This window comes from Carcharodon carcharias, chromosome 19 (assembly GCF_017639515.1).
Source record: "Carcharodon carcharias isolate sCarCar2 chromosome 19, sCarCar2.pri, whole genome shotgun sequence".
Lineage (NCBI taxonomy): Eukaryota > Metazoa > Chordata > Chondrichthyes > Lamniformes > Lamnidae > Carcharodon > Carcharodon carcharias.
The window spans coordinates 113,286,225-113,300,062 of NC_054485.1; the positions used below are offsets into that span (position 1 = coordinate 113,286,225).

Consider the following 13,838-nt stretch of genomic DNA (forward strand, 5'->3'; position numbering starts at 1 on the left):
ACACTTGATGTGGTCTGATGCCCCTCAAGCTACTTAACCAATTGTCTCTCTAATGGAGAAAGGTGCTTTTGGTTTTTTGTGGGATACAGCTTATTATCTAAATACCGGCCAGAAAAATTTCCCTGTTTCTTTTCAGATAATGCCACAGGATCTTTAGCATTCCCCTGAGGGGACATGCAGTGGCTTGGTTTAATCCAAAAGACAGCACATCTGACAGCGCTGAACACTCTCAGTACCGCACTGGAGCATCAGCCAACAGTTTGTAATCAAGCCTCTGGGATAGATCTTGAACCCTCCTTACTTAGAGGTGCTGTCTTTCAGCTACAATGCTAAACCAAGATTTTCTCTGATCAAGTGGAAATAAAAGATCCCATGATGCTTCAAAGGAGAAAAGGAGCAGTGTCTGGTCCAGCATTTGCCCATCAACCAACACCACCAAAATAAATTAAATGGTCATTATTTCATTTTTTTTGGGGGGGTGGGGGGTGGCTTATGTGCACAAATTGACCTTCGAAATGACCACTGAGCAAAATTCAAACATTATGTGAAGCAGTTTTGGTACTTTGATGTCCAGTGTTAATGAGGTTTTGTTCTTCCTTCCCTGTGTCCAGCATTAACTGACCACATTCACAAGAAGTAGGAACAGGTTGGTCCAGCCTGCTCCGCCGTTCAGAACAATTATAGCTGATCTTAGGCTTCAACTCCACTTTCTTTCCTGTTTTCCCATATCCCTTGATGCCCTGAGAGACCAAAATATATTCAATGATGGAGCATCCACAACCCTCTGGGGTGGAGAATTCCAAAGATTCACAACCCTTTGAGTGAAGCAATTTCTCCTCATCTCAGTCCTTTCACAATGGGCTTTTAAAGCCTGCAAATACTTGCATCTCATCTGGAATGGACATTTGGAGCCACAGTTTGAGTACTTGATCTCTCTTATCACTTTGTCACAATAATTGAGGTGTCCAAATGGTTGAATAATTACTGGACTAAATAAAATAACATCACTGTGTTCCTTTCTGTGCAGGTGAAAGGTGACCAGGATGAGGTGCCTGAGCTGAATCTGGGTGAACTGGACATAACATCTGATGAATTTATTCTGGATGAAGTTGACAGTGAGCATTATGTTTATTGAACCTAACTCGCAACGAGGAAGGTTGATACATTTCTTAATAGAATTAAATTGTTTTCTATTAACAGTCTATAAGTGACTTTAGTACTTTGTTGATTATGATCCTGTGTACTGTCAATGGAAATGCAAGCCTGGCACAGTGTGGGTAATAAAGGTGTTTGATAGGTGTCAGGACACCATGAACTAAAGGCAATAACTGCATTTCCTCCCCTGTCCCTCAATAACAACAACCTGTATTTGTATAACGCCTTTAACAACGTAAAACATCACGACACTTCACGCAAAATTTGACACCAGCCCAAAGTAAGGAATTACTCAGGGAGATGGCTAAAAACTTGGTCAAAGAGGTGTTTTCTAAGGATTGTCTTAAAAGAGGAAAGAGAGGTTTAGAGGAGCATTTACAGAGCTTGGGGCCCAGGCAGCTGAAGACATGACCACCAGTGGTGGAGAGATTAAAATTGGGGATGCTCAAGAGTCCAAAATTAACTGATTGTAGATGCCTCAGGCAGTGTAGGGCTGGAGGAGATTATACAGACAAGAAAGGGTGAGGCCATGGAGGGACTTGAAAACTCTGAAGGCGCACTTCGTCGTGTTGTGTAGCTTTACCACTGTGCTAAATTGCATAGATTCAGAATAGTTAAAGCAGCCCGAAGCTGGGAATCCAAGAAGTGAGTGGGCCATCAGCAGCAGCAGCCGTATCGCATTCGATCACAATCTACAACCTCGTGGCCCGGCATGTCCCCTACACTGTCATCACCATCAAGCTGGAGGATCAATCCTGGTTGAATGAGGAACACAGGACAGCATGCAAGGAGCAGCACCAGGGCATACCTAGAACTGAGGTATCAACCTGGTGAAGCCACAACACAGGGAAACCACAGAAACAGTTTGTTATAGGTACAGTTAAGAGGCCCCACAATCAACAGATCAGGTCAACGCTCTTCAATCCTGCTACATCTAGTTGTAAGTATTGGTGGGCAATTAAACAGCTAACCAGAGGAGGAGGCTCCACAAATATCCTCATCCTCAGTATTGGAGGAGGCCAGCAGATCAGTGCAAAAGATAAGGCTAAAGCATTTGCTACAATCTTCAGCCAGAAGTGCCGAGTGGATGATCCATCTGAGCCTCCTCCTGAGGTCCCCAGCATCACAGATGCCAGTCTTTGGCCATTTCAGTTCACTCAAGTGACATCAAGAAATAGCTGCAGGCACTGATACTGCATAGGCTCTGGCCCCTGACAGCATTCTAGCAATTGTACTGAAGACTTGTGCTCCACAAATTCCTCCTGGAACTCATCTTTTTGAGGGCAGTTAGGGAGGGGCAGTAAATGCTGGCACTCACATCCCACTAATGAATGAAAGAAAAATGTTAGGCAAGCAGCGTACCAATTTAGTGATAGTGGCTGATTTAAGAGAGGTGGTGGTGACATAGAGGTGGGTGTCGTCAGCGTATGTATGCTTTTGAATGATGTGGAGAACACAAACAAGTTAATAGAATGGGCAGACAGGTAGAAATTGCCACATAACTTGGGTTAGTGTGAGCTAATACATTTTGGAAAGAACTGAACGACAGGCAAGAATATAAACTGATTAAGTAGGTGCTGAAGGATGTGAATGAACAGAGAGATGCAGGGCTTTAAACAAACAGTTCCTTAGACGTTTGAGTGCCGGTGGCTAAAGCCATTAAAAAGACCAGTTGAATTTTGGGTCTTTTATCCTCGTCCCACTATGCTACGTATGATAAGTCGTGGTAAATTTGTACTTAGTGTTGGTTAGGCTGCGGTTAGTATTAATGTTCATTTTGGGCACTCTACGATAGAAGGAACACTAAACCATCAAGACTTACTGAGTAGATTCATTGGGAGACTGAGGAGAAATGTTCTTAAATAAAGGGTTGTTGCCGTGTGGATTGCCGAAGGTAGATCGTTGCTTCTTTTAATGGAGAATTGAATAAATATTTGAAAGAGAAAAGATTGTGCTATGAGATTAGTATCGGATAATTGCAGCAAAGGGCTGATATAGACAAGACAGGCTTGAAAGGGTTAACAATTTTAGAAATTTATTTTGTTTAGAAGTGTGTTTCAGGAAAAACAGAACTGGAGAGCAGCAGATGTGCTTTAGATAGGATAAGGAATGAGACAAACAAGCTAGTGAAACAAAGAACAAGGCCAGGGAGTGGGTGTTGGGATCAAAGAGGCCAAGACTCCTGCACAAATTGCCTTGCATGGATGAGAGCAAAGCTTGATGTATGTACACATGGGAAACAAGTAACTGAGACCAGAGAAGCATTCATTTCTAAGTTGACAAGATTAGAATATGCGTATGTAACTCAAGGTGTATATAACAGAGGGAACACTTGTAACTTATAGAGTACGGTCTTGGACTGCCCAAGGCTGACTCTCCCTGCGTATGCTTGAAGAAAAAATATCCGTAGCCTGTACCTGAGTCTCCTGGTGGTTTGTCCAGGTGAACTACAACAGGCTGAATGGTCCATGGTTCTGTTCTAGTTCCGCCTTGTGTGTAAGAATTGTCTGTTACAATGGCTGTCATCTTTTTCAGCTTTCCTGTTTGTTTCCTTATTGTGACAACAAGTTTATGGTTAAATTCCCTGAGCACAAAACATTAACCTTCCAAATAGTAAGCATTCTTTTAAGGGTTTTGTTTTGTGTAAACTTGTGGACTATTCACCTAGTCTCAAAGCTACTCATGGAGTAAATGTTCTAATTTTAGTCTCTATGTTACAGCACACATACAAGCCAATCTCGAAGATGAACTGGTGAAGGAAGCATTAAAAACAGTAAGTTTATATCTGTTAGAAATAGCCAAGAAAAGATTTGTGCTGTTTGTAAAATCATAGGCATGGGAATTAAGAATGCATTTACAATTTTTATGTAAGTAGCAAGCAGCGGAAATTTACCATTAGGAAATTGTCCCTGTAGTTGGAAAGGGTGTGCAGTTTGAACTGTGGTCACATTTAAAATGGGGTGAATCGTGCATCAGGTTGTCTCTATCATGACGGAAATTCTGGAAAGGACTGACTGGGATGTGTATGAGGCATAGTGTCACAGAAGGAGATCATTTGGCCCACCAAGTCAATGCGACTTCCTGCAGAGTGATCCAGTCAGCCCCATTCCCATGCTCTATCCCCGTAGCCCAGCAACTTTATTTCCCTCAGGTGTCCCATCAGTTTCCTTTGGAATCATTCATCATCCACACTTCCACTGCCCTCATAGGCAGCAGTTTGCAGGTCATTACCATTCTCTGTTCTTTTTTACAAAGTTCTTCCTCACATCTGCACCCCCCTCTCCCATTACCATCTCCACCCCCCACCCCACCCCCCACATCTCTTCCCCAAAGCCTTAAATCCATGCACTCTAGTCCTTGTACCATAAGCTAACGGGCACAGCTTTTTTTGCTTACCTCCTTGAAACCTGTGAATCTTGTACACCTCTAACAGATCTCCCTTCAATCTCCTTTGCTCCAAGGAAAACAATCCCAGCTTTTCCAACCTAACCTTGTAATAAAATCCTCCATCCCCGGAACCGTTCTGATAAATCTCCTCTGCACCCTCTCACGGACCCTCACAGCCTTCCTAAAATGTGATGACCAGATCTGGGTGTAAGACTCTTGTTGTGGCCTAACCAAAGCTTTATATCGGTTCGGCATAACTTCCCTGTTTCTGTACCAAATATCTTTATTTATGAAGCCCAAGATCCTATATGCTTTGCTAACTGCTCCAGCCACCTTTCAGATCTGTGTATATGAATCCCCAAGTCATTCTGTCCTTGCACACTCCTTGAAACTGTGCCTTTAAGTCCCTATCCCTTCTGCCAAAATGCACATCTGTCACTTGCCTATCCATTCTGCCAGCATATCTATGTCCTGTTGCAGTTGATTGGGATCATCTTCCTGTGAGCCACACCTCCAGGTTTCGTATCATTGGCAAGTTTTGAAATATTGCTCTGCTTTCCAAATCCAAGTCATTTATATATCTCAAAAAAAGCTGTGTTCCTAGCACTGAGTCGTGGGGAACACCGCCGTTTACCAGCCTCCAGAGGAGGGGACTGACTAGGTGGGAATATTACAATAGTATTAATGGAGGGTTGACTGGGTATGAATGTCTGTAACAAAGGAATATTATTATGGTGCTTGGAACTGGAGCTTATTTATTAACATGAGTGCAAAAGTACTACTTATTTTCTCTGAATGTTCTTCTCCACTCATCCTGGCCAGCTGTGCATCCTTTTCATATTTCTGGTTGCAGCAAGAGTTGCTCCTGAGCTATATATTGATTAAGAAGGGGAAAATAGAGTACGAGAGTTAGCTTGCAGAGAACATAAAAACTGACTTAAAAGTTTCTATAGGTATGTGGAGAGAAAAAGATTGGTGATGACAAATGTAGGTCCCTTACAGTCAGAAACGGGAATTTATAATGGGGAACAAAGAAATGGCTGACCAACTAAATACATACTATAGTTCTGTCTGCACAAAGGAGGATACAAATAACATACCAGAAATGTTGGGGAACACAGGGTTTAGTGAGGGGATGAACTGAAAGAAATCAGTATTAGTTGGGAAATGGTGTTGGGGAAATTGATGGGATTGAAGGCTAATAACTCCTCTGGGCCTGATAATCTACATCCCAGAGTACTTAAGGAAGTGGCCCTAGAAATAGTGGATGCATTGGTGGTCATCATCCAAGATTCTATGGACTCTGGAACAGTTCCTACAGATTGGAGGGTAGCTAATGTAACCCCACTATTTAAAAAGGGAGGAGAGAGAAAACAGGGAATTATAAACCAGTCAGCCTGACGTTGGTAGTGGGGAAAATTCTAGAGTCCATTATAAAAGATTTAATAGCTGAGCACGTGGAAAGCAGTGGCAGAATCGGACAGAGTCAGCATTGATTTACAAAAGGGAGATCATGCTTGACAAATCTATTGGAATTTTTCGAGGCTATAACTAGTAGAGTTGGTGAGGGGGAGCCAGTGGATGTGGTTTATTTGGACTTTCAGAAGGCTTACGACAAGGTCCCACATAAGAGATTGGTGTGTAAAATTAAAGCGCATGGGATTGTAGGTAGTATGTTGAGATGGATAGAAAACTAATTGGCAGACAGGAAACAAAGTAGGAATAAATGGTTATTTTTCCGAATGGCAGGCAGTGACTAGTGAGGTTATCCACTTTGGTAGCAAAACCAGGAAGGCAGATTATTATCTAAATGGCTATAAATTGAGAGAGGGGAATGTGCAACGAGACCTGGGTGTCCTTGTACACCAGTCACTGAAGATAAGCATGCAGGTGCAGCAGGTGGTAAAGAAGGCAAATGGTATGTTGGCCTTCATAGCGAGAGGATTGGAGTACAGGAACAGGGATGTCTTGCTGCAATTGTACAGGGCCTTGGTGAGACCACACCTGCAATATTGTGTGCAGTTTTGGTCTCCTTATCTGAGGAAAGATGTTCTTGCTATAGAGGGGGTGAGCAAAGGTTTGGCAGACTGATTCCTGGGATGCAGGGCTGACATATGAGGAGAGATTGAGTCAGTTAGGATTGTATTCTCTGGAGTTCAGAAGAATGAGGGGGGGATCTCATAGAAACCTATAAAATTCTAACAGGACTAGACAGGGTAGATGCAGGAAGAATGTTCCTGATGGTGGGGGAGTCCAGAACCAGGGGTCACAGTCTGAGGATATGGGGTAGACCATTTAGGACTGAGATGAGGAGAAATCTCTTCACCCAGAGAGTGGTGAACCTGTGGAATTCACTACCACAGAAAGTAGTTGAGACCAAAACATTGTATGTTTTCAAGAAGGAGTTAGATGTTGCTATTGGGGCGAAAGGGATCAAAGGGTATGGGGAGAAAGCGGGAGCAGGCTATTGAGTTGGATGATCAGCCTTGATCATGATGAATGGCAGAGCAGGCTCAAAGGGCTGAATGGCCTACTCCTGCTCCTATTTTCTGTTTCTCCTCTGAATTATATTTTTCTCTCTACCCTTCCTGTGGGGAAATACTTTGCTTTCCCCATGTGTCATGCGTCACTATGGTCATACTCCCAGTGGCCTCCCGCTGTCAATCAGCAGCAGTTTTGAGAAAGCGATCGCTTTTGTCTCCAGAAGTATGCTTGGAAACTGCAGCAGCTGTCGAGGTTAAACCTGCTGCGTCTGGTTTCCACTGCTTTAAAAGAGGGATTTCTGCAGTGCTTTTTGTGACAATGGTTTACGAATGATAAGGAGAATTATTGAAGCTCCTATTTTTATTAACTTCAGAGAAGTCTTTTCTACAGTGACCACTTGAAAGTAATCTGAATTTTGGAATCGCTTTCTCCACAGGGAGTGGATCTGAGGCATTACTCCAAACAGGTGGAGACGGAGTTGCAGCACATCGAACATGCTTCCATTAAAGACTGTATCCTTTGAGGTAAATGAACTCCTCCCACCCACTCCCTGCTTGCCATCAGTATGCCTCTGTTATGACATAGCCGTTGGTAAATGCCGAGCTGTTCAAATCCCAGAGGGGAAACTTGAAACAACTGTCACAACTTGTTTTGCAGTTTGTATAAATTTCGAGATGCATGCCTTGAATTCAATAGTAATAAGACCACCGAGTCTTATAAGTTTTTGCAAAACTACATTAAACATTTATTAATAAGCGAAATGATTTTAAATACATACATAGATCCATAAATTACTGCTATGATAACTTCTAAATCCCCAATCAATCTAACTCCCATTACACTTTTGCTAAGGTAACAGTAAGACACACAGATTTTAAAAGCCCCAGGCAAAGAAACACGATACCCTGAACAAGTCGACTTCCAAGTGATTTTTATTGACTTCAATCCTTTGAAGACAGCAGCTTGAGGCATAGATGCTGAAGATTTTTCACACACTTGTAAGATCATAAAAATGCCTTCCCTCACACACAGCCCTTGCTCCTTCTTTATACATATCCTTCTCTTTGAATGCAAATCCCCATTGTTTCACTATGCCTTTGGACTTTATCTCCCTGATAATAAAACCCTCTCATTGTACTAGGTTTTACCAGTAATCTTTGGGAACAATAAACACACTCTTTATAAACTTCACCTGGCTAGGTGACACATTTCACCCCTCCTTTGAAAACAATCTAGTCTGGTTTATTTCAAAATGCAAATGTTCCCTTGACACCTATGTTTCGAAACTTCCCCATGTTTATCGAATTAAATTTCAAACCTAACCTCTTTTCTTAGATCAAAGCACCCAGACTGGCTGCCTCTAATTCAATTAAATCTCTCACACACACACATGCACATGCACTTAGACACATCCCACTATTACTCTATTTTACAATAAATTCCAATAACATTATGGGAATTATTATATCTTCTTGACACTCTAAAGGGGAAGTGAATTCTAAGGAATCTTGTTTAAGTTGCTGCAGTTAATATCGAATATATTTTTTAAATTATTCCTTTATGGGATGTGGCTAGACCAGCATTTGTTGGCCATCCCTAATTGCCCTTGAATTGAGTGGTTTAATAGTCCATTATAGCAATAAGGGTCAAGCACGTTGCTGTCGATCTGGGGTCACATGTATTTTACCAGACTTTGTATGGACAGCAGATTTCCTTACCTGAACCAGATGGTTTTTACGACAATGATAGTTTTACTGAGATTAGCTTTCAATTCCAAATTTATAATTTAATTTAAATTCCACCAGCTACCATGGTGGGATTTGAACCCATGCCCCTAGAGCATTAGCCTGGGCCTCTGGATTGCTCGTCCAATGATATTACCATTACACCACTGTCTTCCCCCAACATTATTTTGGTTGTGAATGGAGATTTACCTCTTTTGACCTGTTCTCCTGGCTGCTGTGCTGAGATCACGACAAGGAAGGGGAAGTTGCGCGGGGTGAAAAAATGGGTCACAAGTTTGGACTGAGAAGCCTCCCACCTCAGGAAACAAGCCACTGGCAGGGTACGCTGAATAATCTGCCCACAGCAGGTGTACGAAAGGGGTTGCCAATGGGAGATTAGCTAAGAACCCATCCTGATAGGTATGGGATGATGTTAAAATGGTTATTAATGCACTGTTGTTACAGCAAGTAATTACATTATGATAAAAACAAAAAAACTGCGGACGCTGGAAATCCAAAACAAAAACAGAATTACCTGGAAAAACTCAGCAGGTCTGGCAGCATCGGCGGAGAAGAAAAGAGTTGACGTTTCGAGTCCTCATGACCCTTCGACAGAACTGATTACATTATGATCCCAGCTGAGGTTACCCCTGGACAAGCCTGATCCCAGAGTGGAACCCAGCTTGATAGATCCTAATCTTTATTTGTTTGTTTACATATGTGGAGTGTTGCTACTGAACAGAATCGCAGGAGTTAGCTGATGAACTTTTAACAAAAGAGTAAAACGTCTATTAAACAAGAAAAAATGCACTGTATTACAATATTCCTTCACCCACAACTATACCTTTAAAAATATATGCAGATTTGTAAGGATAACAAGTTACAAAAGCAATCTTCTACTCTAATGTTCGCAGTAAGTACACAGTCCATGTATTAATAGGCACCCTGTGGTCAGACACATCACACTCTGAAACCAAGTGACAGATACCACCTAAGCCAGATGCTATGGATCTCTCCCCAACTCTTCCCCTAGCCGCTTGTTACAGCGTGCACCAACCAGTCTTACTGCAGTCCATCTTTCACACAAGGGTTTCCAATCTCCTCTCTCCAGGACCTCACCTTGGAATCTGCTCCCAAACCGACTGTTTTCAAACGCCTCCTGCAAGGATTCACCTCCAGGGTTTGAAACTCTCCTTCCAATGTGCCTCTCCCCTGGGTCACCACAAGCATTCAGATTGTCTTCCAGGCACACACACTCACCGACTCAGCTGTCAACAATGCCACTGCTTCACATGCCCATAGCAAAGAGTTACAGACCTTCAGTTGACTTTTTGGACCTTCTTGCTTCTTGAAGCTGTTTTCGCTTTAAATCTGCTTTCTGCAGCTTTTATCTCTTTAAATCTGAAGCTTGGAGCCCCTCTCTCTGCTCCTCACTCTTAACTTCACTTAACAGGACCTTTTCCAGGTTCCTGTCCTTCCTTTGACTTTCCCCTGTTCCACTCCCCTGGATTTTTGGGGTCTTTTCTTTAGCTTGGGACTGGCTATCTGCCCCCTTCTAGGCTGCTTCTCTGGCAGCTAACTTCAAAATCAGCTGAACTCCAACAGTTTCCAAAACAAACTGCTTTTCTAGCTTTTCTGTGAGAGGGACCTGCCTCTCTGGGCCCCTGTTGCTAGGCAACAGTCCAGTTCTTCTACTCGTGTTTGCTTAATTTAAGTCATAAAACTCTCATTAGAAATGCAAGCACCTTTTTAGAGTGAAACTAAAACTCAATTTGACCTTTCTTAACACACAGATACGGAAGTACAAATCAAACTTACCCCTTCAAATACCAATATAACTTAAACTAGCTCTCTTTCCGAACAATTATTGTGCAGATTTATGGTTATGTGTTTTCAGTGAGGTTCTGCAGAGAAATTCAGACTTTGAACCTCGGTTAGATATTGTTAAAGCAGCAACAGATCACAATTGAGGAGATGGACATTCTGTAAGTGAAATGTAAGAAAAGCTAGATTTGCCTTTTTGATCACTTTACTATGGTGTGATAATTGAACAGTAGTATTCAAGTTACAGGCCAGATTAGTATCTCACAACAGTACTCCAAGCTTCAGACTACTGAAAAGCAATGCCCAGAGACATCAATACCCAGAGAACAGTGTGAAAATGATGGAAACCTACTCCTTAGTGCAACACATTATTATAAGTGACCAGTGATCTAACTCTAACCTCACACAGTTAGATTTGTAGCACCCCACGTTATTCTGTTGTTATGGACAGGAGGTTAATTTAAACATCACTAATTTCTCCTTTCACCACCTGTCCGTAAACAGAAAGCTGTTTTGATTTGTTTCCCTCTTTTTATGAGCAGTGGCGTATTTCCCAACCCCCTCAGTTTTTGTGTGATCCAATTTTAATAACCCCTACAGAAAACTGGAGATAGGATACACTCAAAGGGTTAGTTTATTTGCACACATTCAGAATGCAGAAAGGAAGGTCACAATGTCACCCCTCACATTCATATAGTAAAAAGAGGGATAGAGAGAAGGTCTTACAATACAGAGACTTTCGGAGTCCAGAATCAAAAGTCCAGAATACCAATGAGGTATTCCTTCATGGAGGTCAGCGGGTTGAAACCTGATGTTGTATGATTCATTTTTCCAGTGGTGTTGACTTCACATGATTAGATTGGCATGCGGGGGAGAATCAGTCTTGTAGGCAGTGGTACAGAATTTCCAGCAGAAGTATAGATGGGGCCAGGTGTTCCAGCTGAGACAAGGTCCTTCTGTGAAGCTGCTAGTCAGATGCTAAAGAGCAGCCTGAGCCCTCCAGCTCAGTAAGGCAATATTACTTGTTCAGCAAGTCAGAGGACTTTGTCACATGACCCCCACTCCTCCACCCAGTCTCCAACGAAGGATGCGTTTCCATCATTTGGAATGTGGCTGGGTTTCAAAGATGGCTAAATGTCTCATCCACTGCAATTTGAATGATAGGTTGCAGAGCCTTTTGTCTCAGGAGACATCAGTCAACTTCTGGCCAGCCTGGGTTATTAAATGCTGATGGCCTTTGGATAGCTCTCTTTGAAGTTGGGCCACACAGTCCACAGGCAGACCTGTGGCCCATCATAGATAAGGAGGTGTGAGTTTTCCTAAAACTGCCAAGTGTCTCCTTTTGTTCTGGGTCACAGACAGACATAGGTTTCAGCCATTTTAAGGGTCTTTGCAGTTTTTTTAAAAAAAATTAAGAAATAGCAATGAGGATATCTATATATATTATACAACTATACAGTGTGAGGTCTTAGCCCCTCACACTGTGTTGTCACTGTTTTCCTTAACAGCGGATTCCAGACATTAAGGAAAGTCAGAACATTGCAAGCCTTCACAATCAGATCACGGCCTGTGACACCATCCTGGAGGTAGGGAGGTACTGAATGCAACTGGATTTATTTTGTTTCCCCCTTGCTTGTGGAATCAATAAGTTGTTAATGACCAGGAGCTCCTTTAGAACACTGTAATCGTCTTTCTGAGCTCAGATAAAACTCCAGTCTATCTGTCCTGATTGGCAAGCGTAATACTGTAATACTTAGAAGTGAGTTAATGCAGCTTAAAAAAATGTTCTAAAAAGTTTGAATATGATCTTGTAGAGGATATATGTTCTAAACTACTAAAATTATCATTGGTTTAGGCTGTTAATTAATGACTGTGGTTTGTATAATATTTTGAAGATGATTGCAATTTTGCTGGTTGAAATTTACAAAGAATATTGCTGAAAAGAAACACTTTGGCGAAGCTTTTTATTTATTAGGACAAATGCAAGAATGTCAAATTTCAAATTATCACAACAATGGGAGAAAAGGCAGATTGGTTGGCAAGTCAACTCTGATTGGCCGAGGCTTTGCCATGGAGAAAGCAAGGGGAAACTATAGGCTCCCTCCCTTCTTGAATAATTTGCTTCCAGTCTGATGGAACCTTTCCAGAGTGTCGGGAATTTTTGAAAATTAGCACCAATGCATCTAGAATCTATCTACCTCTGCCTTAAAAATAAGGTATTAACCACCTCTTTTAAAACCCTGGAATGAAGTCCATCTGGACCCAGAAATTTATCAGCCTGCAGCTCCAGAGTTTGTTCAGTACCGCTTCCCTAGTGATTCTAATTTCACCAAATTCCTCTCTCCCTCTCATCTCCTGATTTACAGCTATCATAGGAATGTTTTTTGTATTCTCTGTTGTGAAGGCAGAGGCAAAATATTTATTTATTTCATCAGCCATTTCCTTATTACCTAGTATTAAACCCCCATTGTCACTCTCTAGAGGATCAACACTCACTTTACTTACTCTTTTCCTTTTTAAATACGTACAAACTCTTGCTATCCATTTTTACAATTCTAGCTAGCTTCCTCTCGTAACTCTAATTTCTTTCTCCAGATTAACTTTTTAGTTATTTTCTGCCGTTCCTTATATTTTGATCAGTCATCTGACCTGCTACTCATCTTTGCGCAGTTATATGCTTTTTCCTTGCGTTTGATGCTTTCCTTAACTTCTTTAGTTAACCACAGATGGTGGGTCCTCCCTTTAGAGTTTTTAGGTAGTTTTCGGGCTGGAAGAAGGTTCAAATGAGGCATTCAAGAGGGCATTGGATGATTATCTAAATAGAAACAATGTGCAGGGTTACGGGAAAAGGCAGGAGATTGGCACTAAGTTAAAATGCTCAAAGAGCCAGTGCAGACACAATGTGCTGAATGGCCTCCTACACTAACAATTCTGTGATTCTGTGAATTTTTCTTTATTAGTAGGAATATACTTATTCTGAGTATTTTGAAATATCCCCTTAACTGTCTGCCACTGCTTCTCTATTGATCTATCCTCTAACCTAGCATTCCAGTTCACTTCAGCTAGCTCATCTTTCATGTCCACATAGTTGCCCGTATTTAAATTTAAAATACTAGTGTTAGACCCACTCTTCTCCCTTTCAAACGAGATGTAAAATTCAATTTTATTGTGGTTCATGCTGCCAAGGGGGGGGATGCCTTTACTCTGAGGTCATTCATTAATTCTGTCACATTACAGAATATCAAGTCTAATATAACCTGCTCT

General features: G+C 41.8%; 1 protein-coding gene across 5 annotated transcripts in view; it reads left to right on the forward strand.

The window, feature by feature from the left end:
* vps52 (VPS52 subunit of GARP complex) overlaps positions 1 to 13,838 on the forward strand; it is a 51,670-nt gene that overhangs the window by 3,955 nt on the left and 33,877 nt on the right. For 4 of the 5 annotated variants that reach the window (XM_041213249.1, XM_041213251.1, XM_041213250.1 and 1 more), the window contains 4 exons: positions 1,028 to 1,115; positions 3,876 to 3,928; positions 7,463 to 7,538; positions 12,093 to 12,160. In XM_041213249.1, coding sequence (XP_041069183.1) covers positions 1,028 to 1,115; positions 3,876 to 3,928; positions 7,463 to 7,538; positions 12,093 to 12,160 — 285 coding nt within the window. Of the gene's footprint in view, positions 1 to 1,027; positions 1,116 to 3,875; positions 3,929 to 7,462; positions 7,539 to 12,092; positions 12,169 to 13,838 lie in introns of those variants that run through there. The other variant, XM_041213253.1, reaches the window with a different exon arrangement.